Source organism: Pocillopora damicornis, chromosome 4 (assembly GCF_964200805.1).
Source record: "Pocillopora damicornis chromosome 4, jaPocDami1.2, whole genome shotgun sequence".
Classification (NCBI taxonomy): domain Eukaryota; kingdom Metazoa; phylum Cnidaria; class Anthozoa; order Scleractinia; family Pocilloporidae; genus Pocillopora; species Pocillopora damicornis.
This window is the reverse complement of record NC_142673.1, coordinates 24,879,615-24,906,438: the sequence shown is the minus strand read 5'-3', so window position 1 is coordinate 24,906,438 and position 26,824 is coordinate 24,879,615. Positions and strand designations below refer to the sequence as shown.

Below are 26,824 nucleotides of genomic sequence, written 5' to 3'. Positions count from 1 at the left end.
TAGTTTTTGTAGAGGAAATTAAAGACCAGGTTTACACACGCCATTGTCGCAAACAAACGAGCAAACTCTCACAACTTCAAAATAAAAAAATTTGATTTACTTACAATTAATTTCCTTGTTATTTTCTTTATGAACAGAGGTAAATCTTCGTACGTTAATCAATCGTCGATGAGAGTGAATAATCTTCCCGTAAGATCATTGACTGTTTTTGAAGAAAACATTGTCGTGACAGTCCTTCTTTCAAAAGTGTACATGCGCTTTTTTTTTTACGCGCTCTCTAAATTACCGGTGTCAAATTATGACAAATACTCGTAAAATGATGTTTCAAAGTTTGTCTGGAAACCTTTTCAATCACCTTTATCATTACATGAAAATGAAAATGTTTCGGTGAAGTCTCTCTTTAATTTGCATTACCTCTATCTTAACTATCATTTACTCGTTCAATAATTGTTCAGTTTATGGAAGATCTTGTAGTAATTACAGCCCTAAATCATTCGGGTTCTTTCGAAAAGAATTTCTTTAAGACCTCTGCACAGTTTTTCCTAATACTGACCTCCCGGCTGGCGAATAACATGTATATAATTAGTTAATAGTAATCCGACAGTTCCAAAGTACAAACTTCAATAACAACTGTACTTGTAATTTTAGCCACCCGTGGGAGGGATATGATTTCCTTCCGACGCAAAAAATCAAATTTTATCTCTTCCTCTGGGCATGTTTATTTTTTGAACGGTGTTCAGGAACATATGATCTTGACATTGAAGAACGAGATAGTGTTATACCTGATATCTCTTCAAAACACCAGTGATTGGGAAAGTAACTATAGTTAGCTTCACTTCCTGGAAACAAAACTGGAGAAGAATCAGAGAAAAATCTGAAATATAATCAAATAGCGTTGTAGCACCTATTGGCCTCTTCATCATTTATATTAGCTCATCCAGCTCAGAGATCAACCAATAAGTTCTCAGCAAAACAGAAACAATTTTTGGTCATAAAATCTTCGCTCGTTCAACAGCGGCAGTTTGCCAATTAAATTATTTGTGAGAGCACCCCAGGTAAACTATAGTATTATTAAAGACATTAGGGCAAAAACCTTTTGGCAAATTTATCACATTAAAACCTTCTTTGTCCTAAAGGGCACTTTATAAATCACTGATGCTTTTGAAATCTATTCTTCTGACAACTGAAATAATATTTTCAATTTTCAAATTTCAAATTCTCTTTTGATATTCATTTTTAAAAGATTCAAATTGTTTGAACTGCGAGTATTCAGACTACTTCCTTTAACTTGCTGAAGACCAATTTTTAGAATAGATACTTGATCTGTTTTAAAGTCAAGAAAAAAGTCCTTTTTTCCTCTCTCACATGTACCATGACCATTTTGCATTAATTTCGTTAATAGCCGCAAGCAACGGAAATGATTATTTGGATTTCCACCTATCTAACTCGGTCCAGTTTTAATATCGACCATAGGGGCCAAAGCGGTCACTGTTCAAGCCAACGATCACAGCAGAATTTGTCCGTGAAGAGTCTTGATTTCTTCTGTTCAAAGTAAGGTTATAAAGTTGTTATGAGAGATCTGCCGCGGCTTTACTTTAACATGTCTTTTTCCTTTTTTTCGTCATTCTTTTTTGACAGTGGCTTGCTCGAAGCGCGCAATATTTTCTAGTTGATCCAGTTGTAGTCTTTAGAATATGCGGCAGCCTCTCTCTCGTACTGGTCCAGTTTATCAAATCTAAACCAGTTCTTGCATAATATAAGGCACTTTTCTATCATGTTTCTCTTTGCTTAAATTTCCGTACGTTTAATTTTCCGAGTTCTATTTTTCCAGCTTTCTGAGGTTTTAGGAATAAGGTGACGAGTAATCTTTAAAAAGTGCTGACTGTGATTCGAGTTTATGCACGTCTTTAAATCGTAAAGCGTCAACAGAAAATTACGCTACATAAAGCTGAAAGCCTTGAATGAATTCTAACTGGAATTGCGGCAAACCTCACTGTGTTTCTTAAATAGCTAGACTCTGTATTTCAACCAAGTCGCTTTCTCGTTTGGGGTCAATTTCGACAATGCTGTACGTGACCAGGTGAAGCGAAACAGGGAAGTATAGCCAGATGAATCAGATTTAAAAAGAGCAGGAAGTGCAATGATAGCAGATGGGTTGATAATTCAGAATAAAAAGTATAACTTAGAATCAAATACGATTTTTCACTTAAGAAAAAAAGAAAGTTTCATTTTGAGAACGATAGCTGAGGGGAGAATGATTTCTAGTTACTTGTGCGAACAGCCTTCGATATCTTTTGTTTAAATTTGAAATACTAAACTTGTACCGTAAAATGCATTAAGAGAGAATCTTTTATCTGCATCAGACGGCTTCTGAGCAGCGTCACAGTGGAAACGATATCAGCCAATGATTAATCAAACATATAAGTATATATCTCACTGACACCACAAGATGAGAATCCGTCTCCGAAACCGACACCAAGCGTAAGTCTCCAAATACTTTTTTTTCAGTACGTGGGGAGATATCATCTAATGGTCAAGTTTCTCTTTAATTTCATTATCAGCCCTTTCTACGACATGTTGTTACCGTCTCTATCGGAGGCGCTGAACATTTGAAAATCTGCTTGATGGCTGCCCTTTCTAAAATCGAAGGGCAAACTAGGCTGGTAGTCTAACTCAAACCCATTGTGCCCTCGGCTACTTAAAATGAAGCATATGCATTTGCGTTAAAGCAGGAAAAAGCTAACTGCCCTCCGGACTAGCGGTCATTTTTAGCCACAGATTTGCCACAGAGTGACCAATCGGAGAAGAGATAAGCCAAATGAAGACATCCGTTTCCGAAAATTGTACTTATCACTTGAAAACTCTCTAACAATCTTGAGGTTTCTGCTTCTGATATTGATGGGTTTTTTAAAATTTTTTTTTATTTAAGTATTAAATCACAAAGGGAAGAAAGAATCACGATGACCCCATTGACCATAAACACGCGTTTTTCGACAGATTGTAGGAAAAAGTAATGTCAAAATGTATGCCTTGGCGACGTAGCGACCCTAAGCAAACCATAACGGCGACGAAAACGAGAACGTGACAAAAAAAAAAAGGATCTAATGAGCAGGAAAATAGCTCGGTTCGTGCGTTTTAAAAATTTTGTAACTTTCTCCACCATATTCTGCAAGACAACGACACTAAATTACCAAAAATTGCGTGGTTCGAGGACAAAACCCTCATAGAAAATTGTTCAAGTTTCCATTTGGAACTCAACGGTGTTCAAAATACGTTAACCCTTTAACTCTCATGAGTGACGAAGACAGAATTTCTCCTTACAACATCAATACAATATCAACAAAATAAGTGATGAGAACAAAGAAAAATACCAATTTGGGGATAATTAATTGATCCAATACTAAATTCTCTGAACTAACATAAAAACAATTATATGGTTGACAGTAAGGAGAATTACAAACTTGATCTGGGAGTTAAAGGGTTAAGCTGAAGTTGAGGTGTGGCGTCGTAAAAGACGGTAAACATATTCAGGCTTTCGCAAAATTCTACATAAGAATAGAAATTCCTTTTTTAATCAATATCTTCCACGGCCCTTTCATTCTGACTACTACAGGTGCCGATCACTGAAAACAAATTTCTAAACTTAGCAAGTCATCAGACGAGTTTCCCGATAACTCTACCCTTTAATTGTACAATGAAGCCACTTGAAATGCCTAGTTCCTCTTTCAACAAATTAAATGAAACGATACAACTTCTGGCATCTGTAGTATTTTGTAATTTCATATAATAGCTACATAAAGGTTGGACGTAAGACAAGCCTTCTGATTTTTAAAAAAAATGATTTTCAGCTGAAACCGTTCGGATTTGAAACATAAAGTGAAGAACGTTTTAAGCGAAAAATTACCAAAAATCAGATACACTGTAGGGGATAAAGTAACCAAACATTACATTCTGATGGTAAAGCATAGATTAAAATGTCCTTTTGAGAATTGGAGCAGCTCGACTAAAGCTTCTAACTCAAACACGTGACGCTTCTTAGCGATTGGTTCAATCTACTTAGACACTAACTTTTACGCAACATTAACAGTTTAACAGTATAAGTAACTCTCCTTCTTTCGCCTATGAATGACAGGAAGTCCTTTAAATATAATTTTTGTTGATAATGGCTTAAAAAAGTTGATTTAACTACATTAATAACTTTGTTGTTTTACGAGAGGGGATCCTACGATAGTTTTATCGTACTTTTCGGTTGTAATGTCAAAAGAATCCGGAATTGTTTTGGTTTCTCATTCTTCTCTCAATGATTGGTCTGGAAGACTCGCGCCAATCTTTTAACAAAAAATTAGTAACTCAAATAAGATCAATCGCTAATCAGGCAGCTACATTTTCGCGATTCAGTCAGCAAGCTTGATTTTATTTAGATTTCTTATTAGCTTTTTGTAATATTGTTTATTTTCTGATCGGCTGTTGCGATTTATACGCTAGAATAAAATGCCATCTTGCAAGAATTCATGTGTTGTCGGATCACTTCAGAAAAACGAGGATGAATATGAAGATCTGTAATGTGCTCCACCAGAGGAAGCCCGGGCTCTAGTAACAGCGCCTTGGCCAGTGGAATGACTTACTTCTTCAAGAAAACTGCGAAAAAAACAAAAGTGAATATTAAATGTTAGACGTATCAATCATGACATAATAGCTCTGTTTCCACTAGAAGAGAATAACTAATAAATTTGAAACTCAAAAGACAGAAATTTAGGTGACGTTTTCAGGAAAATGAGAAAAGATAGATCACCAAATGCGGAAGTGCCAGTATAGCTAAAACGAAAGCAATAATTTGCCATTGAAACGATAGTGGTAAATTAGTTGTCGAAAAATGCCACATTTAAGGCTATCCGGTGTGGTTGCTTATTTGAAGTTACGTCACTACATGCAGAAGAACGCTGAACGATTTGTGGTTAAATTATTCCTTCGTTTGGAATGGTTAACAACTGTTCACCATAGTGAAAATGAATAGTGGTGGATATTTACTTTTGTCTCTTAAAACTTGGCGACCTAATTTACAATTACAGGCAAATTCAAACAATCCGGCTTCTAAACATGTACGAATAATTATAAATTGATCTTTTTATCCTTTTACTCAATATTCCTTTCAATCATCATTTGAACAATTTAAATCAAACCCTCTACTTTTGACTCCGGCCAATATTTTGTAGAACGAACAAGCCCCAATTTACGACAGAAAAGAAAAATATTCAAAAAAGCTTCTCAAAAACTTTTTCATTCTTCTTTCGTTTCTTTGCCTATTCTTCTTCCTAATTATTGTGGATTTGGTTACGTGAGAGAGGAAGCAAAGTGATCATAAAATTTTCCGTCTCTTTCTTCGTGAACATGAAAGCTGACAACTATTGCCGTGACTTTGGTTTGTAATCCAAAAATAGCATCCTAAAATTCGCACGGATATTAAAGTGTATTGGAAATGATCCAATTTACGTGGTTAAGTTTAAAAACTCCTTAGAGGAAGGTGCAAATAAAAGTGTAAATCAATCTAACGTTATCTTTTCCTTCAAGGTACTAGAGTTACTAGCGCAGCAAAACGAATATATTGTTTCCTTGAGGACAAGAGTGGGTGCGACTGTCACAAATGGATACAATTTCATTATAATTCTAAATAGAAGCCTGAAATCCTTGACCAACAAAAAATTATCAAAACTAACAGCAAATTTTATGCTATGGGCGACCCGCATGTTTTAAAACTTCGAACGAATCTTTCATCGAGAAAGAAAGAATATCCTCACAATAAAGAGGGTGACAAAGGCCTTATACGTGATGCGTGATCGAGGCCAAAATCAAGATGTGATAAGTGAATTTTACGGAAAGGTGAGCACGATTCCTGAATTTATGAAACAGTGTGTGGCGGGATCTGGCTCCTGAAATACGTGACCCGTAAACTTTTCCTTTCAATATCGTTTTCGCGATATTTGCGCTCTTTGAAATTGTTACGAAAACCACTGAGCGGAAGATCCTGGAGAGATATTACATATTCTGTTGATTTAGAAACAATTTCGCATCCACAAGAAATGACAGTTGTGTCATAATTTTTCCGGAATGGTGCGAGACATGCACAAACGAGATCAGTTTGATGTGTACAGTGAGTACGTCACGAGAGGAGATATTAACAACCTGCCTTTGTTTTTTATCAATCACAGATGTCGTCAATACTGAGTGAGACGAGGAAATTTTAGGCACAGCTCTCACGTTCTCGAGGTAAGAATCTTTAACTTTTGTCAATAAGATACGGGCAATTTTGCTTCGCACTCTGGATGCGCAACATGAATCGTTTACCATAATTCTAAGGGAGTAACTTTTAGCTATTCTTTCGTTCGTACATTTACTATTTTCAAGAAATTCGCTAGACAAGAGAACGTGGAAACTTTGTAAAACGTTCAACGGCGCCATGCACAGAATTGACTTACTTTATCTCCAGGATTCAGCCAACTCCCAAATCTGGCGCAGTTTCCCACAAAATTAAAAAATGGTTCATTTCTACGATCATCTAGTTCTGCGTTTCGGTAAAAGGCTTGTGCAAGCACACAAAGAACAATTTTTTGCTAAGTATCATTAACGCTTTTACATCACTATCTAAATGTTGCATATTTAATGAGAGTTCTTGTTTTCGTTTCACTTTGCAACGCCAATATTAAACTAAGATTTCTACGTCAAATTACGGGGCATAATTAAAGGGTAGGCTGCTCATATTCTTCCTGGAAAACCAATACACTCAAGGTTGGATAAAAAAAGAAAAACATCAACAACAACTCAAGGCCTTTTTCGGGTTACAATGATAATTTTTCCACGGGTTACTACTTCTGCATGCAGAGGGCCAGGTAAATCTCAAACAACTGATTCAACATGGATTCTGGACAAATGCCATAACAGGGGAAAATAAAACTAATAATAATAATAATAATGATATAATAGTAACAAAAATAACAATAAAGACAACGAAGGAAAAAATATGGTCTAAACCTTGCTTCTACATCGTGATTTCAATGATCATAAAATTAACATAGAGAACAAAGCTGAGAAGAGTCTCTTGGATGCTTGAAGTGTTCTGATCTGCAAATTTACATTAGTTAGGAACGGCGCCTTTTATCCATTGGTCAAAATACAATGAGTTAAAGTGTTATTAAGTCTCCCACTTCAACCTTAGCAGAATCAAAGACGTATTCATTTTCGTACGACTATAGTGATGTCGATCAAACGCCGTTGAAAGTTGTGTATCTTAGTGTTCCCAATCGAGATGACAGAAAGCTTGAAAGGTAATTATGATCTTTGAGTTCGTGAAGAAAGAAAATAAACGGGGTTTAAGTAAGTCTCAAATCGAACACACCGTACATAAAATCAAAGAAGGCTCATATTCACTCGCAAAGTTAAAAAAGTATTTACTGAGAGGTGTGGAATACTGTATATAAATCGAAGTTAGCGAATGTTTACACAGCTGTTCCGACTTCGCATGTATAAATTTTCGCTCTCGGAAAGGGACAAAGGTTATAAAACACGTCAAAGTCTGACTCTGTCGTCTTCGTTGTTCACAGTCACAGAGCCGAGTTAAGCCAACCAGACTTGACACTTAAATTATACGAAGATAAAAGGCTATATTTTGAACGCAAGGTGGAATACAGCGTTATCGTATTATTTCAGATAGGATAACATCTTTTAGCTATTTCATGGTTATCATATGAGTATTTATTTTAATATTAATTTTAAGGTATTTGGAACTATTAATCATAATAGTTATGAAAATGATGATGATAATAATAATAACTAATAACATCGATTAAAAAGACTGAATTTTGCAGAGATAATTTATGGCTTGTACTTAAATCTGCGATTCTCGTCGCAGGTAAACGTTAAACAGAACCAAGTGCCACTTTAATTCTTGCCCTCACTGTCCTAAACGAATTTACGAGCAAAGCCCTCGAGGACAAGTTCATTGCAATCACAGCTGAAGAAATATAGTATTAACTTACACAGCGCCATTTATCGCTGTTATTTTAAAAGATTGGGATAGAAAGAGAGGTTAAGGGTACCTTTTGCAGTTATGAATTGTGGTTCCTCCAAGAACAATTTTCACTCCAGGCAATGTCTTGTTTAAGTTATAAACAGCATAAGCCTCCTCGTAAGTTGCTCCACCAACCATAAACAAGATAATTTCTTGGGGCCTTTAAAATAGATAGTAGTAAATCAAAATTCTACTCAGTGAAAAAGATTGCAGATTCCTAGCTCGGTTGGATAAGATATAAAGAATTTAAATCTTAGTTAGAGTACTCGCGGGCGACAAAGAAACCCTGGAGGTTTTTCCCAAGAGATAAAATCCTGTACAATTGAGATTTCGTGATCGGATGCTATTCCAACCTTTCTATGGCACTGGAAAGGAGAATTTGTTTAACAATTAAAAGCTTCTTCCGTCAGCGATGAGTCCTTTTATTCTCATACTGTACTGATTGATTCAGCAACGATACTGTCTAGAGAAAAGGGCTCAACGTTGAAACGAACGCTTTAAACAGAGAAAACCTAGGACTCGGTGTTTTGTTATTGTTTCATTGTAAACGAGTGTTTTGTCAATTCAAGGGTTATAAAAACCTTGGTGACTTACCAAACAAAAAGAGGTTCTAGACACTACACGTAAGTGTGATTGAATGTATTGCATATGCCTAAATCCTCACAAATAAAAATCTCAATCAGCAAATTTTCAGAAAATCAGTTCTCGGACTAAAAGCTTTGCACTGACTTGCAATTGTACTTGTACACGAACTCTGACTTTTTTGGGGGTTAATATTTTGAACTTCAAGGCTTTTCTAGATGAGAGTCTGTAAAAATTTGGTAAAGAACTGTAAGTGGTTCCTACCTGTCTCGCAGCACTGACGAACCAATGTATGGGAACTGCGTGTCCTTTAACTTTCCTTTCGCTAAGCTGTCCAGTGTTTCAGAGATCAAAGGAGTATGCTGTGTGTAGATGTTTTCGACTCCCTGAAAATACAACAGGATTACCGGTTTCTCTTGCAATCAGGGGGAACTAATCAAAATAATCATGAAAAAAACCTCATTACATCAAACACTGAGGGGACTATAGAAGGAATCCTAGAACAAAAGATCATTTGTTTGCGAGGCTCAAAAGCGAGTTTTAATAGCTGCCGCAAATCACTATTTCGACGTAATTTATTTAGTTCAGTGAGTACTGTTGAAGAGACTGTGTTGTTTCCCATGAAACGGGAAATACCCCTCATAAAGTCCTCATCTCCTGGGCCGAGTAACGAAAATTCAACACTGCACGCACTTGTCTCCAAACGAAAATCTATTTTTATTTTATTTTCCCTATTTTTCCTTCTCGCTAATCATAATTGAAAAGCTATTGTCGGGGAGCCACGTCAAAAATCTAATCAACAATGTCCGTTTCTTTGATCTTTCGTCGTAACCTTCTCATAAAATACAAAGCATTAGTTTAACAAACAGCCCAGGTTTGTATTTTAAAGTCATGTCCCTCCATCGTAATCAAAAACACTAAAGACGCTACCTTTAATCCCTTGAAGAATCTCCTCGTCAAAGACATCGGGGTTTTATTTTGCCCAAAGAGATCACTACCCCTGACACTCCTGCCGCCATACTGGATTAGAGCCGTCACCGTCTGAGCATACAAGACAAAAAATGTTTGCTAAAACATAATCGTTTTAGTCTATTTGTTTGTTTATCGTTTGTGCCGCACTTTTTCAGAGCTTATAATTTGCATTGCTGTCTATTTTCCATTCCCATTTTTTATGTATTGAACATTCATAACCCAGTTCATTATCAAAAAAGTAAAATGTCGATATTAGGGCACTTTCGTGATAATTGTTTTTCGGAACTTTCTAAATGCGCGCAGTTATATGAAAGGTGCATTATTCGCGACTCTTTTTTGAACGAAAATCCTTAAGTAATACGTTGTTTATAGAACACATTTTGCAAAAGGAAATTTTAGGGATATTGATCTTGATATACAGAAAGTATAGTGAGTTGTGGACTGCTGTTACCAAGAATCATTTAGGAAACGCCCTGATTATACAAAGACAATATGAAACGCTTTTCAAGGCAAGGCAAATGGTCTTTAAATGACTCTCCCGTTTTGCTGATCTATAGGGACTACAAACACTTTATTTGATTTGGACTTAGTTGGTCTCTTTTTTAGAAGTGGTGATCCGGACTTGTCTCCTAAATTGTTTATTTGAGTCTGTCGAAAGAACAGTATATAGACGGTTATAAGTACGAGTGTTACACGCTTGAATCACTATATTGGGGCATGACTGACAATATAGATCCAAGTTCCGGCGATTTTATAACATTAACACTATCAGTTCTAAACCGCAATTTCACATCGTTTTCTGAAAGCTCTTTTTCTTTTGTTTATCTCTCAGGGCTTTTTGAAAGATTCCTGTAAAATTGATAATGCGAATTTTATGTCTCAGAGTTTGTCTTTCTTGGGTTCAAATCACACACACATCGAGGACCGAAAAATAAATACAGCAGGGAGTGATGCTAATGTTGCGATAACAATCCATTTGCGATTTGACGTGCCACTACAAAAATGGTCCATAATTAACATGAAAACAATATCACTCCCACACAATTAAGCCCAATTCATGTTTTTGCTAAGGAAAATTGAATTGGTTTATGTCACAGTCGCTTAGCTTCCTTTGGTTCAGCAAAAAATGTGTTGGTTTCACTCTAAGCTTCATTCTATTCCTTTGCTTCTACAAAGAAATTATACTTTCTTTGTTGCGGAGAAGAAACAGCCCTCCGAAAAACATCGCCATCTGTTTACACAGACAAAACGACTGAAACAGATCAACACAAACGACGGTAAAAGCCAGCTAGCGTTTCCTTAATAGGAAGGGCAATTTCAGGTGGGAAAATCGAGAGAAATTTATTTCCATGTGTTACGCCTGTCAGAGTGTCACAATTATACTTTAACCATTTGTAATTAATTTCCTATTTCCCTCTAAAGCAAATAACATCCCATTTCATTGAAAGCTTACAGGACGCAAATATCTGCTTACATTGTAAAAAAAAAGGTTTTAACTCACGACATCTATTTTATACACAGAGTTAGCGCATTACATATTAATTTGGAAATTGCATTGGAATATTGGCAGTCGAAATTTTTCATAGTAGTTTGTAAATCGACTCTTAAAGTATACTAGAATTTTAAAGAGCGGATTCGTGAAATTAATTTAACCGAAGCTTACGCATTTTAAAAAGAGGGCGAATTACGCAATTTGCATGAAGGTAACAACCCTTCTGGTAATTTCCGGTAATCCTCAATTTGCAAATTACTATATTTGGGAGTTTGTCCTTTATAAATTACAACAAAAACTTTTGGATATTCTATCGGCGGCAGGCAAGCTTGTGGGGAAACACCACACCAAATTGCGTTATTAGATTCAATACTCGTTTTGGAAGTGGAAAAGACGATTTACGTCCACGAGCTTGCTGCTTTTCAAAAAACTGTTCATTTTGGTAGGTTTTTCATACCAAGATCAAAAGATTATATTAACCAAGTGTCCCGAGAAGGAGTCCTACTAATACTGATGATCTGAGCACTCTTTCATTTAAAAGACATCTCATTTTTTTTCTCTCAATTTTCAATAATCTATTTGTGTGAGTACCCTTCCGTATTCTTGTCGGGCGGTTGGAATTAACTGAAAATTAATAAGTACCTTAGTCAGCCGTCAACTTCTTCATAAATTTTCCATTTCAATACCGCATTTCTTTTTTTAATTCAAAAGTTTGCCTAGCTCTAAATAATCAGTTTTCTAATAACATCTTTTTCTTTCAGTGGAGCGAATTAAATGTGTTACAATTGAGGTCAGAAGGCGACAACTTGCAAACCGAAGGAAGACGAAAGTATAACGACTTTACTAGCCAGGTTGAGGAAGTAGAGAGAGTGTATATCTAGAACTATACCAAACAAGATTCGTCGGGGAAAGAGGAAAAATTCAAACAAATCTGGAAAGAAATCTACGGGAGAAAGCATCTGTGCTGAGGCGAAGAAAGCTTTTTAAGCGAAGAGAAGAAAGACAACGACATGAACCACATCAATGACAGCAACTCAACTGACAACAATGGGAAGGAAGACCCGTTCAATAGCGACCCGACAGTGCCGTTCATTAACTACGGCTTGCTCTCGTTTTTCATCATCCTCGCAAACAGCCTAATCCTGCTGCTCATCTGGCGCAAACGGCGACTGCGCACCACATCCAACATGATTCTTACAAGTCTCGCAGTAAGTGACCTTCTAACAGGTTTGATAGCGGTGCCAATGGTTATTGTCTGCTCAGCCGTTAAGCGTTTCGAAGTATGTCTCCCTATGGATATCTCCAACCGCTTTCTGGCTTTCTCGTCCGTGGGCCACCTTACTTTCTTATCTATCGACCGTTATATAAGAGTAACCAAGCTTCTGCAGTACCCGTCCATCGTAACAGAAGAGAGACTTCGTTGTGCTCTGGCTTCTGTCTGGATGTTCGCGCTGCTGGCCTCAATGATACAGCTTAGCTGGATTCTGCACCCCACGATGGCTGAGGACACAGTGAATCGTTTTGACCTCGGATACGACGTCTTTCACATGGCTGCCCTAGTCGTGGTTCCCTTACTTGTGACGAGCGCCATTTATACCAAACTTTTCACTTTCCTTCGAAGGCAAAGCAACGAGATCCACAGCGAACTTACCAAGGGCTCGGGATCTCAGGTCAACAAAGGCAGACGACAAGTAAACGAGAAGAAAATCGCAACGATCTTCATCGCCATGATGGCGGTGTTCATCGTTGGACTATTTTTCTATTTTATGTGGGCAATTATGAATGATCTGCACGCCATAGGGCAGCATAGTATGTCGCCAAAGGCAGCTAACGCAATAGTCGCCACTATCGTTTTCCTTCGCTTCTTGACAGCGTTGTGCAATCCGCTCCTCTGTACTTTCATGAAGCAGGACTTTCGCGACGCTTTAAAATCTTTCGTGACTGGACTAAGGCGCTCGGATACAGTGAGACTGAACAGCTTTTCATCGAGAGCGCGTGCAGTAAGTTCAGTTTATAGTAGTAGGGAGTGATTGAATGGGGAAATTTGTGGTGAGTGCAGGAGTCAAGTTTCGAGCAAGAAAAAAAATAATAAAATGTATATCACACATAAGTAAATCGTCTGGGTATTAATGAGCTATGATGGTAAAGAAATGGTTGACGACAAAGACAATCAAACAAGATCATGAAAAGCGGTTTGACAAAGAAAAAAAAAACAAAACAAAAACCAAAAAACTTGGATAATCTTGTCAGTCTTTCGTTATAGACTACTAGGAAGTATAGGTGTAATTTCATATCACAAACTATGAAAGGATTCTTACGCAAGTTATTCGGCATAATTTGATAGATTCTTTTTGAAATGGAAGGTTTCAGTATGTATATATATATATACAAATACAAAACAAAACAGAAGAAACACAAGAGTGGGCGCATTTTCTTACTCTGTCGATTGCTTCGAAGAAAAAAAGAAGTCAATTTACCTTAGAAATTTACCCGTTTGTTTTCAAGCCTGAGTGGTATGTGTCTCGCATAAATATCAGATAAAATACCATGTCAACACGCGGTAGACGAACTTTATAAATTACTGGTTGTATTTAAAATAATTTACATAGCTTTAAGAGTTGAAATGAATAACATAGAACGACCCTTTTATAAGGTAAAGCATATTTAAAAGGCGTTACATGTATTACACGAAAAGGGTAGTCACATTGTAAAAAGACATATGGGAGAGAGCCATCAATAAAGCTGAGTACACACGATTCTAACGGATGCTTTACATTTTGAAGTTGTTTTAGAGCTTAAACTACTTTATCCATTTACCAGCTCTTTCGACAAGGGGAATGCAGTCTTTTTTTCTGGGTGGAGATGAGGGGCGTTAATGAGAACGAAAGCGAGGAAACATATTTTGCATATAATATGGTACCACGAAAGCATTGGCTAGAAAACGATCTGATGTTCTACTAAATTTGGGGTTCGCCTAAAATTTTGTTGCGCGCAACCAGAAAAATTTTCACTTAAATTCTTAATCAAAGGAGTCCACCAGAACGGTTTGAATACGGCCCTGCAGAAACAGAGCCCTTTTTTTGTGGGTTTAAGGATGTACAATTTAGGTTTCGATTTTCGACAAATTGAATACCATACAACACCAAACTTACTGCTGTTGCGCTCTAAAAACAACTGGAGAAAATACATGCTCTTACAAACAGAAGACGGAAACAGGTGAACACACATGGTGGCAAGAACCGCGAGCACTTCCTAATTCAAAGAACATCACGATCGCATTTGATTGGACAGTTCAATTAGGTTACGCAAAAATGTAAGCCTAGGAGATCCGGAAACTTCTACTGTAGTTGCTAGAAAACCATACAGCTCTAATGATACGCACCTTCTTAAGAGGTTCGCTGACCCCTCTTCTTGACAACATGTTCAACAGGCCACCCACGTCATTGCTGCTATGTTTTTCGTAACGAAGCGCGTACAGGGACACCATCCTAACCATGTCCAGCTCAGACACATTCTCATTGGCGAGTTGCCGACGGACATTCTGTAGAAATTTATAGTACGATGAACTGAAAATCCAACTATAAAAACATACACTTTTCCACACTTTTTTTTTAATCAAGAAAGATTTTTAAAACGATACTATTTTATTTCTCAAATAAATCACTCAAACCAAACTATTAAACCTTTGTATCCAACCATCAGTATGCATATTCTCCAAACTGTTCTCTTCACATTTTAACAATTTACAGCTTCTCTATTTGATGATTATTTCCCCTTTTCACGTGATCTTGATGTGTAATTTAGGGGTGATATTGTATGGAGAAATTACATGCTGGTCACTCTTAGAAGTCAAAGGCTTAACACTGACTACGGGTTAACATTGGGTTAAAGGTTTAGCATCGCTTTTCCTTCTGATGACTTTCCTTACTGTGGTTACGTTTATAAAAGGTTATTTCTCAAACATCATACATCACCAAAATGACTTCATATTTCAAATAAAAAAAAGCTTTTCGAAAATTACGGAATTATCAATCTTTATCAAACAACTCTGTTTCACTTCGCTACAAAACGTCTATCTTAGTATTTCGAGGTTTGATTGACTTAACGGTATATGCACTTGTAATTCGCCAGTATTTCAACAAAATCAGTTTGATACGAAATAATAAGAAATGTCCTGCAAATTTCAGAAAAACTTGGCGACTTCCTCTAATTTAGCAAGGTTCTGTACCTGTAAGGCAGATGAATGGTCGTTCTGACAGGCGAGATCTTGTTCCACTTCGGAGACATCCAAAAGTGACTTGTCTTGAACTAGACGAGACAACTCACCAACAATAGTAACATGTTTAGACACTGTTCCCGACATCTTCTTAAACTGAGGATAATTCTCAACAAAAGCCTATTGGAAAAAAACACATACAAAGCCAAACAGTTGACTTTTGCAAAACACCGAGTATATCTAATCGCAAGGAAGAATCATGAAATACTACAGCTAAATTTATTTAGCAAGTTTTTCTTGACAAATAATACACATTTATGCCTCAGCAAGGATGGCTTGTCAGTCACACGAAAAAATGAGCTGACGTTGTCTTGCTTGTCCATGTTGTCAAGGAAAATACTGGCCAAAGTAGAATTGTCCTTTCACCGTTCACAATTGCCGTAACAAGTGTCGCTGTCAAGTCATCTACACTTGCAAATTTTGTACTCAAGAAGTTATTCCTTCACACGTCTCGTGCCGCCAGAAAAATGTTTCATATTCTTTCCGCAAAACTGCCAAAACATGTTTTTGTCGGTGTAAATAGGGAAAGCACAGAGTTACTTCAAAAAACGTCGTCCAACATCAGTAGTGTACGCAGATGACTATTTGGGCGATGACAGTTTAAAGCTGTTTGACCAAAGTTCTTGTGGCTTTATCACATTGATGTACTTCCACATTCGAGTTAGTTCTTAGAGATATACACTAAGACTTACCTTCATATCGGAAATGGACTCTAGACGCTGGTTACTCTTCACGTTCTGCTGAAACTCTGTCATCAGTGTTTTGATGTTTTGGCCAATTTCTCCAAAATTGAGATACATGTTCTGATTAAAAAATAAGAAAATAAAAAAAAGTGTATGTTAATGAACGGATTTTTTTGTTGTTTTTCTTTTGGAAACAACAATGTGCTGCTTGGTATTTTGGAATTAAAAGCTTACCCGTTGATAAAACTCGTCGTGTTCGGCTGATAAGACGACTTCCTGTTACAAAACAATCATGAAGAACATCATTAAAATTATTCCACCTAAAGCTGGGCAAACTAAAAAGTGCTGGGGGCGCAGAAAACAACACGAAGCGGTGCACGCTAAACACTACATCACGAAAAAGGTGCAGAGAACGAATTTTTAGACTTTTTTTGGTTTTAAATTTTTTGACGTTTCGAGCGTTTCGTGTGGACAAAGGGACGTTGCGCACATCGTAGGCTTTTCAAAATTTACTACGGCAGTTTACCTACCTTCCACTCAGGACGCGGGATGCGTGTCATACATGATCATCGTAATGATGACGCTCATGGTTGAGAATCTGAGCGCGGAATCCGAAGGTCTGAGGTTCGATTCTGTCGCACGCTCTTAACAACACGAAAAGCAAATCTTTCTCCACTTTAACTTATTCTTATTCAACTTACTCATCCTTAATTTTCTAAACACATCTAAAGGGCCTGATTCGAGCGCAACCGTAATTGTTCATTGCTCGTTGTTTAGACTCTTTATCAACTCAGTGGCCGGGGTATGAAAACATACCAGCAAATTATGGGCGTAAACAGCGATGATCAACAAGTAAAAACCCGTCCCTGTTCTTTTTTAATTCCTGCTGAGGAAATCGAGATAAACTTCGGTAGTTGTGAACCCCCTAAAGCCTAAGTCTAAAGTGCGTCATCGAATGAAGAGTAAGATCAGCATAATATCTATGAACTTTCATCCTAAGGGCAGAAACGCAAATTTTGATACCTGAAGTTCTTTTGTGATGCCAGGGCACCTGGACAGATCCACTCTGTTATTTCTCAAACCAATCAGTTCATGTACCATTGCCTGGTAAGTCCACTAAATGGAACATAAATAAACGAAAACTTGTATAACGTAGATTCTCACCTGACAGTCACCCTGAGTTTTAACCAAACAAACACACCGCTAAACGGAAAAATCGCGGGGAATTGAGAGTCAGGGGGGAATGGTTCGAGTAAATTCTCTCGGCAAAGATGGTATGAAAAGGTATTTTCATCGAGCAAGTTGTCTAAAATTCTGAGCGATCTGTTGACTACCCTTGGCGACGACAACAGCGAGTACAAACGCTCGGAATATACCTATTACGTAGTTTATTCTACACCACACGGCCCTTGGTCAAGGTATGTTAACTTATCTGTAGATAACAGTGTAAATACCCACTTGGTTTAGCAGAGGTGTTACTGGATCATCTCGTCTGTCTAAAATCAACAGCACGGGAGGAACATCAGTTCTTCTGAAGTCAAACAGTGAAGCCTCCTCATTTATCTTGTGCTAAACATAAAAAGTCAATTATAAACGAAAGGGTCTGGTGAGCTCCATGTACATCTGACGCCTAACATTGAAATCAGGAGTCCAACTGTATAAAATATACTTAGGCCAGAGAAAAAAATCCATATGAGATTGCTACAGTATTTATGCTATCTACAAGAAAGTAGAAAAGAAAGATTCCTGCAACCTTCTACTTATTAAGAAAAGGTTTGTTATTAAATAGTATAACAACCTGCATATCCCTTAATTGCATTAAGACATCTGTGAAGGATACATTTATTATTTTGATCAAATAATGGTGATCAGATCAAACAAAGATTCCATTACAGTTCTGACCTTGATATTTTCAGCAAGTCTTTGAGCCATCTCAGAGGACTGTTGATATCTTATCAAAGGGCATTTCTTTAATGACAATAACACAGCCAAAATACCCTGGCAGGAGCGATCTAATGCCTCACCATCCCAAGATCCACCCTTGGAGAAAAAAAATTTGTAATAACAATGTTAATAGGTAAAATCTTGTGTCAGGATTCAACTCATAACAACACTGCTGATCACAGTAGTTTGCAAGAAAATTGTGACAAATGAAACTTGCCTCCCTCACCAACTAGTGTTCAGAAGATTATAGATTTATGTAGTATTCCTGTGTAATCTAGGCTAACATAATAGTGTGCACTTGTGAAGTATAAAGAAAAAGATGCTCAATGTTCAGCGAGTTCACCATGTTTTTGTAAATAATTTAAAAGTTTGAAATGAACATTACAGTTTGGACAAAAAAGAAAAAAACAGATTATGTATTACTAACCATTTATCTTGGTAAACAATTAATTTTCTGCAGTTCAGATGGTAGAGAATCAGCTCACATTGGAGGAGAATCAAATCCACTCAGAGTAATCAGACTATTTTGTTACCCTAAGCTTATGACAAATGGTCTACCTATTCCATTTTTTCAGCACATTTATTCTTGTAAACTAGTGAATGTAATATTTCCAAACAAGAAACACCCACCCGTGAACAACTTGGAAGGTTTAGTGAAAATACATGTGGACTAACAGCAAAATAGTCAGAGTAAAATTCCTGCCACAAATAAAGAAATAACACACAAATAAATCAGTTCCACCCCTCCAGGGTGAAAGAACAAACAATACATGGGGAGGGGGAGGAGTGAATAGGGCAGAAGAGCTGGTTCACCAGGGGTGGAATCTTCTGTGAGGAATAAAATATGAACAAACAAAAAAAAAAGTACACAAACATGCAAACTTCTAGAACAAAGAAATGCTATGGAGCATCATTAATGTCAGTTAACAGGACTTTACATCATAAGAGAGATCTGTGTTAAAACCTTGCTTAGATTGTATATAAACCCTGAGAATGCAGGCATTTTCACAAAAAAGATGTTCAAATCAAGATGTGTGAACACATCGGGACTCCAGAAAATGCCTAGTTACATGTAGGGTATGGGTTGCCATAGAAATGAATGTATTTGAACCATTAAGAGAATATCATTATTGCCAGTTATAATGTTCTTAAAATTCTAATATCACCTGGACTTCTCTTACAACTTCATGATCATCTGCTTCTGCAATTGCTCTGATACTGGGCTTGACAATGAAATTGGAAAAGTCTGAAATACAAGGTACCCAGTAATAAGTCTAGGAGAGTTCTGAAGAAAGGCATTTATTTCTCCAAGTCACATGAACGGAACTAAAAAAATATGTGAGTCTCCATGAGGAAGGGGACTCAGAACAAGTCAATCAGAAAGGTCTGGCATGCTAAGTGAATTGAAGACGAAACAAAATACCGTCCAGTAAGTTTATGACTGAAATTAAAAATAAAAAAAAAGAGACATGGACATTAAATGGACATAATGCTATGTGAGACAGAACATTCCTCATCAATTCATTCCTCACAAGACAAATCTCAGTGTTAATATCAGTACAATCAATGTCCAGAGAATTCCTGACTAGTCACCCTCTCAACTCTGTTTATTTTGCAAGTAGAATTAAATAATTCACTATTCAGATTTTGAGAATACTCACATAGGTAATATGTTCCATATTTTGGATTTTTTAGTTCACTGCAAAGGTGCTCCACATTCTCCTTTTTAAATAAAAAGCAAAGGGTAGAGAATATAAGAGAAATGTTCAAAGCCACCGTAGTGGCAAATATAGTTAGCATACCTCCCTATTGTAGGTAGTTGACAACCCTCTACTCAACACACATACAAGAAAAAAAATTTTGCAACTCATCTCTAATAATAAAATATCTTGAAAGTCTTCCTCCCACCCCCACCCCCCCCACCAAACAAAATTGGGAAAAGGGGCAGAGGGAGAGAAAAATAAAAGTTAGAGAAAACATTTAAAGGTGGTAGAGTGTTGCAAAAATTTTTCCTCTTATTCTAGATTAGAAACAACCCATGTTTAACTGCCACAGCAAAACATTACTTTTTGCATGCTAGGAATCCAGGATTATTTTAAGCCTTTAACTCCCATGAGCGACCGAGACAGAATTTCTCCTTACAATATCAATGCAATATCAAGCGGATAAGTGACGAGAATAAAGAAAAATATTTGGGGATGATTAGTTGATCCAATACTAAATTCTCTGAACTAACATTATAAGAATTGTATGGTTGACAGTGAGGAGAATTACAAATTTGATCTGGGTTCTGTCAACCTTTCCCAGAATTTTTGTTTGCAAATGGTTTGAAACCTGTGGTAACATGTAATGGTGTACATTATAGTTTGATCATCCAGGTGAGTGTAGTCCTAAGAAGGACTGTTGCAGGAATAATCATGACACATGTCTCAATAACCTGAACAGAAATCATCATCAGAGTCAAGTGACTTTAATTCTTGGCTCAGACTCTTGACTCTGGCTCTGACTCTGACTCTTGACCCTGCCTTTCACTGACAGTTAAATCTTGACTCTGATGACGACATTTGTTCAAGTTGTAAAAACATCACTCTATTACTGACAAAATTGTTTCTCAGGACTGCTCTCACCCAGACAGTTGTGCTACACTATCACAATTTTGTTCCTATAATTAGAAGTTTGTTTCACCACTGTACCTTTGTTGGTCTCAAGAAACAAATAGCCTTTAAATGCTTCATTGTTTCTCGTCCACTGGTGTCAATTCTTTCAAAAAGATACACCTCCTTTTGCAGCACCTCACTCTGACTGTATACCATACTCACCACACCTGTCTATTAAAAAAAAAACCAAACAAACAAAATTTTAAACATTTGTTTTGTTCAGGGAAAGACACAGCTGTAACTCACAGAAAAAAAAATTCAAAGAAAATAATGACTTATAACATGAAAATGGTTCAAGCTGATTTTATTTCACCCAACCATTAGTGCTCCTGGTAGAGTGCCACTAAGGTGAATAAAGTGCTCATGGTAGCTGATCAAGAGATATTAGGGTGTTCATTGCAAACATCTTGAAATCCTTTGGTGAATTTCAAAGACTTTCACAGCTTAACATCCTCAGTGCTGTTTCGCCCTCTTGATACATTAAGAATGTTAATTTAGATTTAGATTTACAGGAATTATTTACATAGTATTATATGCCGAGAACAAATTTACAAAGGCCACTTTAAAAGAAAGGTTTACAAAGCTACAATAAGGAACTTCCAATTATGTAAAATTCAGAAATAAGAGGCAAAAAGAGAATGGATAAAAATATTAACTCCACAGGGTCATGCAAACCACTCATCAATCTCAACTGGAATATTGTCGCTTACTGTTTCCTTGTCCATAAGAAGAACTTTCATTCCTTGCCCACTATCTGCGATCATCTTTGTGACGTACTGCTTCACTGCCAAAATGACATTCATGATTTTCCCCCTAAAAGAGCCCGTTGTTTAGTATCTGATGTGAAAATTAACATTAACGGCAATCTTTCAAGATATCGCTTATGATCTTCAAATCACACAGCTGAAGACGCCATTTTTATTTTCATGACAGGTCTATACCAATCTCTCTCGTCCAAGAAAGCACCAGGCCCTATAATTATGTCAGGGGAAGGGTGAGGAAGTTAATTACGTTTGGGGAGTATAAAAACAAACTTCGATCTGCAATTAAAGCGCACTGAAACAAATAAAAAACATTCAAATACACATTTTTCCATTCCAATTAGCGATTTTTCTTTTTTTTTCTGGCCAAAATATTAAAAGCGATGAAATATCGATTTTTCCCTCCCTACCCTAGACAAAAATGATAAGCGCCACTAACAGTTGTATTTTCAAGATGGCGGACGAAGTAATCGACATTGAAGTCGCCAGGCAAAAAATGAGACAATGGCGCGATGAACCTCTTCGAAACAGTGAAGAGGTCACTGAATTTGGCGAATGTCTTATTTTAGAACATGGAAATAAACTCGGAGACGAGCTGTGGACGATCTATGAGCAAGTATTCTTGGCTTCGATCGACTGTCGAAAAATGGATTTGGCGACCATATGCTTGAGGGAACTCAAATCACAATTTCCTAATAGCGTACGAGTCAAAAAACTCAATGCAATGCGCCTGGAATCGTTTGATAAATACGACGAAGCCGAACAGATTTATGAGAAGATTCTGGAGGCCGAACCAGCGAACGGTGCAGTCCGTAAAAGGCTGATCGCCATCCTCAAGGCGCAGAACAAGGTTGGGGAAGCAGTTAAAGAGTTGAACGAATATTTGAAGAAGTTCATGAGTGATCAAGAGGCGTGGAATGAGTTAGTTGAGCTCTACATCTCACAGCAGGATTACAAAAAGGCGAAGTTCTGCATGGAAGAATTGATCTTAATAAATCCTCACAACCATCTGTTCCATCAGAGGCATGCCGAAATCCTGTATACCCTTGGGGGAAACGAAAACGTGGAAAAGGCAAGGAAATACTTCGCACAAGCTCTCAAACTCGATAATAACAACATGAGGGCTCTGTTTGGCTTTTTCATGGCCTCTGCTCATTTAGCAAATGCCTCCAAAGATGCTAAGGCCAAGAAGGAAAATTCTAAATTCACTGCCTGGGCGGCAACACAGATAAGTGAGAGGTATCAGAGTGTGAACCAAGCCCACGAAGAGGAGGATTTTTTAGAACTAGAGAGCATGCTAGAATCTCTACAGATTGCCATTCCACAGAATATTTCTTCACAGCGACTTGGTGACAATTAGATTTTTACAGGCAGATACATGGTATGTATCTACATGAACATGCAAGTGAATATTGAGGAGTTCAAACCTATGGAGCACAAGACTTAAATATTTCTTTTACAATTGTTGTTTGATTTGAAAATCTTGAAACTGAGTAGTGAAAAGCCCATTTGATGGGGATATATGGCAGATTGTTCAATTTACATGTAACTTACACGTATGATATTAAATCTTTAGGCCACAATCATCAGCTTTTGTCAATTTATGCTATCTTCGTCATTCTCCCTTATTTTTGGTCAGTTTATTAAAAAAATTTAACTCTTGTATGATCTGAACTGACAAAGTTGATAGCTGGGTTGAATTATGTTTGCATAGTTAGTAGAACATATTGCTTTGCCCTTCTTGGAGGATCAGGGGCATGCTTCCACGCTTGTGTAAGGTGACAAACACAAAAAGCTGGACTAAACAAAATACAAAAAACGTTAGTTCAGGATAGATATTACCATGGGTGAAAATTTTTTAGATGCTTAAATGATGCACAGGTACACGTAGCTCTTTTAAACAAGTCTAGTGTGATTTAATTAAATACTTAAACCCAATGTATATGCACATGAAGCTTATTTACAAGCAAAGGTATTTGTGTGAATAAGACTCTCTTCAGTGTGAATAAGCCTCTCTACAGTACTAACTATATGCCAATTTTCCAAGCTATTTTATTTTGGAGTAGTAAAGGTCAGATAGAAGCCTCTTATATTGTGATAAAATAATGTTGGACATATTGTAAGAAGACATAGAAAAGCTGTAAAAAGTATGCACATAGGTGTACTTTGTACATGTGTACCTATCTGATTTCTACATTGAAACAGTAAGAAGAACATTGTGTTGAGCAAGTGCTTATGTACTAAATAAAGGATATACAGCATAAACTTGATATTGCAGTAGGTCTTCTTTACTTACCAGTATGTTTTGTAATAGGATACACCACTGCCAACCTAAAACTTTGTCAAATGTTATGTACACCCCCCCTCCCCCCCCAAGGAAGAGCAAGAGATGGGGTTCGGTTGGAAAATTGAGGCATGTCTGGGTGAGGATGTGTAACTGTATTTTCAAACCTTGACCTTACATGTGTTTCTAAGACAATCCATTGATAAACCTACTTTGTTTAAAACGAAAAGAAGCTATGAATTATGGAAAATTGACTTTACAGAACCGCATCTAGTATATTTACACAGAATATTTAGTGTGTTTGGGTAAACTCTTTTCGGATTCTTTCACTCTTGACCCATTGGAAATACAAACCGTTGATGGCCGATTTTATCGTGATTCCAAATCAGGCTGACGCTAAGGACACGGCCAGTTTACCAGCTTGAACAGGTAGTTGGCCTTTGTAACACGGAGAATGATTCAGTTTGTGAGAGAGTCAATCACTCGGTCAGTTCCACTTTCTCTCGTCATTTTTTTTTTTACCTGGTTTGAAGTTAAAGCTTGAAACCAAACCAACAAAAGTAAACAATTTTTCTAAGATACCGCGCGTAACCCACATGTTAGACGCTGGAACATTAATATCATGAGACTTTGAAGTGCATTTTAAAATCTCTTTATCTTATTAAAACAACCGGTTACAAACTTCATCGAATGAGCACTTTACAGTATTTAACAATAAAAATGTATTATTTTTTAGCGGCACAACGACAGGCAATCACAAAATTATCGGTGTCTCTAACGGTTTCACACATTCCAAAGGACTGCTGGCTATGAGAATCTGTTTTACTAAAACAGTCTGGGTGCTCTTCCTGGCATTGAAACGTTCTTCTTCCATGCAAGACAAGAATCTTTTTAACACAACACCTGTCATGAGTTTGACGCTTGACACGTACACGTACACGTACTGGGATGGAGCTAGTTGCTGACTGTTTGATCTCTGAGCTATTCCAGGGTGACAAGGTGAAGTGATAGACTTGCCTTCCTAGACCTTGAGGCAAACAGGTTGCTTCGTGAAGAAAGAAGAAAACAATAGCGAAGATAGTAGCCCTCTGTAAGGAAAATGATGTTTCGTTTGGTCACGTCTGAGTTGGGCTTTCGTAATTCATTTATAGAGAAAGAATTTCAGTGGACATAAATGGTAGTCCGCCAAAAAACTCGTAAATGTGAGTTTGGTTACAAAGTGTCGATTGTATAATGGATAAACAAAAATACTGATGGCTGGGCTTCAACAGTAAGATAGTTAACCCTTTGACCCCGAAGAGTGACTAGCATCTAATTTCTCCTTACATTCTCACCCATGAATCACATATTGAAGTCACGAGAGTAAAAGAAATGATCACCAACTAAAGACGCTCTTGATTTTCAGACAAATTCTCCTTGTTAGCACTTAAGGAGATGTATAGAGAACAGTATGGAGAATATGTATGCTTACATTAGGATGAATGCTATCAGGGCCTTCTTTTCACTACTGCTTAAGTAGTGTTCATAACTGCGAAGATAACTTTCATATTCACGTCTTTATCCGCAGTTTAAATATATGACTCTCATATATCCACAGCCGTTTATTCACCGCTTCACGTGTTTATTTAGAACCAACACAGCAACGAGCTCCTAGCTGGCTTGTTAGCTCAGTTGGTAGAACACTGCACCGGTATCGCAGAGGTCATTGGATCTAAATTCGTACAGGCCTGAATTTTTTTTCAGGCCTTATTTTCACTACTGCTTAAGTAGTGTTCGTAACTGCGAAGATCGCTTTCATATTCACGTCTTTATCCGCAGTTCAAATATGACTTTCATATATTCACAGCCGTTCAAAATATAATAGTTGGCAATTGAAAAACTACTGTGGCTTTTCTATCTTTTTTTAAATACTATAGCGAAAGAACTTGAAGATATCGTTAACATAAAAAGATTATGCATAAACATATTCCAAACAAACACTCATAAAAATTACTACATTTTCCTGTAAAAACAGCATCTTTGGCGGTTCATGTATGTGGTTATTTGTTTGTTTTTTGGTACCGAAGAAATGCTAAAGAACACCACTGATTTAATTCTTTTGTCAGAGTCAAGCGCAAGTGTCACGGTGTTTCTGTGTTAGTTGTTTCAGATAAAATTTACTTCTCAAAAAAACAAAAAGAAAAGAAAGAAACTATACTTCTTAACGTAGTAGATTTAGTGTTTTCCTTCACAATTTTTGATAGAAATTAGTTAGAGGCATCATACAACTTTGATTCTTAATTGAACGTACGTACCATTTTTGTCCGGTTACAAATTGACCTTCAGGTGGTGAAAGATATATCTAAGCTTGTTGAGTTCAGCGTAGTTACTAATGGGTGTTCTCTGTGGTGAATCTGTTCGCTTTGTACTTGAACGTTAATGAAGAGAGAAAGTTCAAGTTCGTTGCACCATCACAAGAAATAATTTCGTATCTAAAGTTTGTTTAAAATATCTTCAGGACGAAGAAACAAGGGACATTGGGATTTGCGGTGATGCTCGGTAAAGTCCCACATCCTGCGGTGATCGTTTTTTTGTTGTTAAAGCTCCAGAGTAAGGCTTAATTAAACGAAATTATTTGCGTTGAAGTGGTTCTGTTTTTCAGTAGGGCCACGCGCATATGTCGTTAACCGCATCGTCTTTCTCAGTCACAACTAAATTAAATTCAAGCTCTCCAGCAACTATAATTAATTTTGTAATGATTATGGTTCAGAAGATTTCAGAGACAAGGATGAAAAACTTATAATTAAAGGATTTGAAAACAACAATTAAAAAACAAACAAACAAACAAACAAAACAAAACTTAACATTAGAAAAGTAAGCAAGGACGATATAAACTCAAGACTGCCAGCAGTGAATCGACTCTATTGATGATACGTGCACGTATCTAATACAGTTTTGATATTTGATCAGCTATGTGTCTAAATTTCTCATAACTATCAGGTATATTGCGTAGCCGGCGTTCCTTCAAGTTTTCATGCGGTTGTGCGGTGTTTTTAAGTATTTCTTTGCGGTTCTGCGGCAAGCAAAGGTTTCTTATGTTCTCTGCAGAAAATTAATTTTTCCCAGAAACAG

General features: G+C 37.0%; 3 protein-coding genes and 1 long non-coding RNA gene across 7 annotated transcripts; 2 read left to right on the top strand and 2 right to left on the bottom strand.

The window, feature by feature from the left end:
• The first annotated feature begins 1,484 nt into the window (after positions 1-1,484).
• LOC113683504 (histamine H2 receptor) lies at positions 1,485-13,864 on the top strand. 4 transcript variants are annotated; one of them, XM_089205722.1, is made up of 3 exons: positions 1,485-1,551; positions 6,207-6,264; positions 11,870-13,864. In XM_089205722.1, exon 3 carries the CDS (start codon positions 12,119-12,121, stop codon positions 13,136-13,138), a length of 1,020 nt encoding a protein of 339 aa, XP_089061848.1. In that variant the 5' UTR covers positions 1,485-1,551; positions 6,207-6,264; positions 11,870-12,118; the 3' UTR covers positions 13,139-13,864. The 4 variants fall into 4 exon arrangements, with proteins under 4 accessions (XP_089061848.1, XP_027056554.2, XP_027056556.2 ...); XM_027200753.2 differs by lacking the exon at positions 1,485-1,551 and having other exon boundaries at positions 6,014-6,264; XM_027200755.2 differs by lacking the exons at positions 1,485-1,551; positions 6,207-6,264 and adding an exon at positions 10,659-10,937.
• LOC113683502 (vacuolar protein sorting-associated protein 45) lies at positions 3,544-21,618 on the bottom strand. The gene is made up of 16 exons (XM_027200752.2): positions 21,379-21,618; positions 20,705-20,839; positions 19,673-19,733; positions 19,178-19,257; positions 18,642-18,710; positions 17,970-18,107; positions 17,526-17,636; positions 17,091-17,183; positions 16,302-16,343; positions 16,077-16,187; positions 15,337-15,504; positions 14,491-14,649; positions 9,575-9,685; positions 8,909-9,030; positions 8,091-8,222; positions 3,544-4,638 (listed from the first exon to the last, which is right to left on the bottom strand). Exons 1-16 carry the CDS (start codon positions 21,469-21,471, stop codon positions 4,530-4,532), a joined length of 1,734 nt encoding a protein of 577 aa, XP_027056553.2. The 5' UTR covers positions 21,472-21,618; the 3' UTR covers positions 3,544-4,529.
• A 236-nt stretch (positions 21,619-21,854) lies between these two features.
• LOC113683580 (ER membrane protein complex subunit 2) lies at positions 21,855-23,699 on the top strand. The gene has a single exon (XM_027200835.2). The coding sequence runs from the start codon at positions 21,884-21,886 to the stop codon at positions 22,787-22,789; it is 906 nt and encodes a 301-aa protein (XP_027056636.2). The 5' UTR covers positions 21,855-21,883; the 3' UTR covers positions 22,790-23,699.
• A 653-nt stretch (positions 23,700-24,352) lies between these two features.
• Positions 24,353-26,179, bottom strand: LOC149047374 (uncharacterized). Its single transcript, XR_016186384.1, has 2 exons — positions 26,008-26,179; positions 24,353-24,801 (listed from the first exon to the last, which is right to left on the bottom strand). It is a non-coding gene; the product is annotated as an uncharacterized LOC149047374 (long non-coding RNA).
• Positions 26,180-26,824: the final 645 nt, after the last annotated feature.

Coding starts and splice junctions, on each gene's coding strand:
- LOC113683504 (XM_089205722.1), top strand. CDS start 12,119: ATGAACCACATCAATGACAGCAACTCAACTGACAACAATGGGAAGGAA.
- LOC113683502 (XM_027200752.2), bottom strand. CDS start 21,471: ATGAATGTCATTTTGGCAGTGAAGCAGTACGTCACAAAGATGATCGCA. Junction 19,258..19,672: donor ATATGGAACATATTACCTAT/GTGAGTATTCTC, acceptor CTTGTATTTCAG/ACTTTTCCAATTTCATTGTC. Junction 9,031..9,574: donor GATTCTTCAAGGGATTAAAG/GTAGCGTCTTTA, acceptor TTGTATTTTCAG/GGAGTCGAAAACATCTACAC.
- LOC113683580 (XM_027200835.2), top strand. CDS start 21,884: ATGGCGGACGAAGTAATCGACATTGAAGTCGCCAGGCAAAAAATGAGA.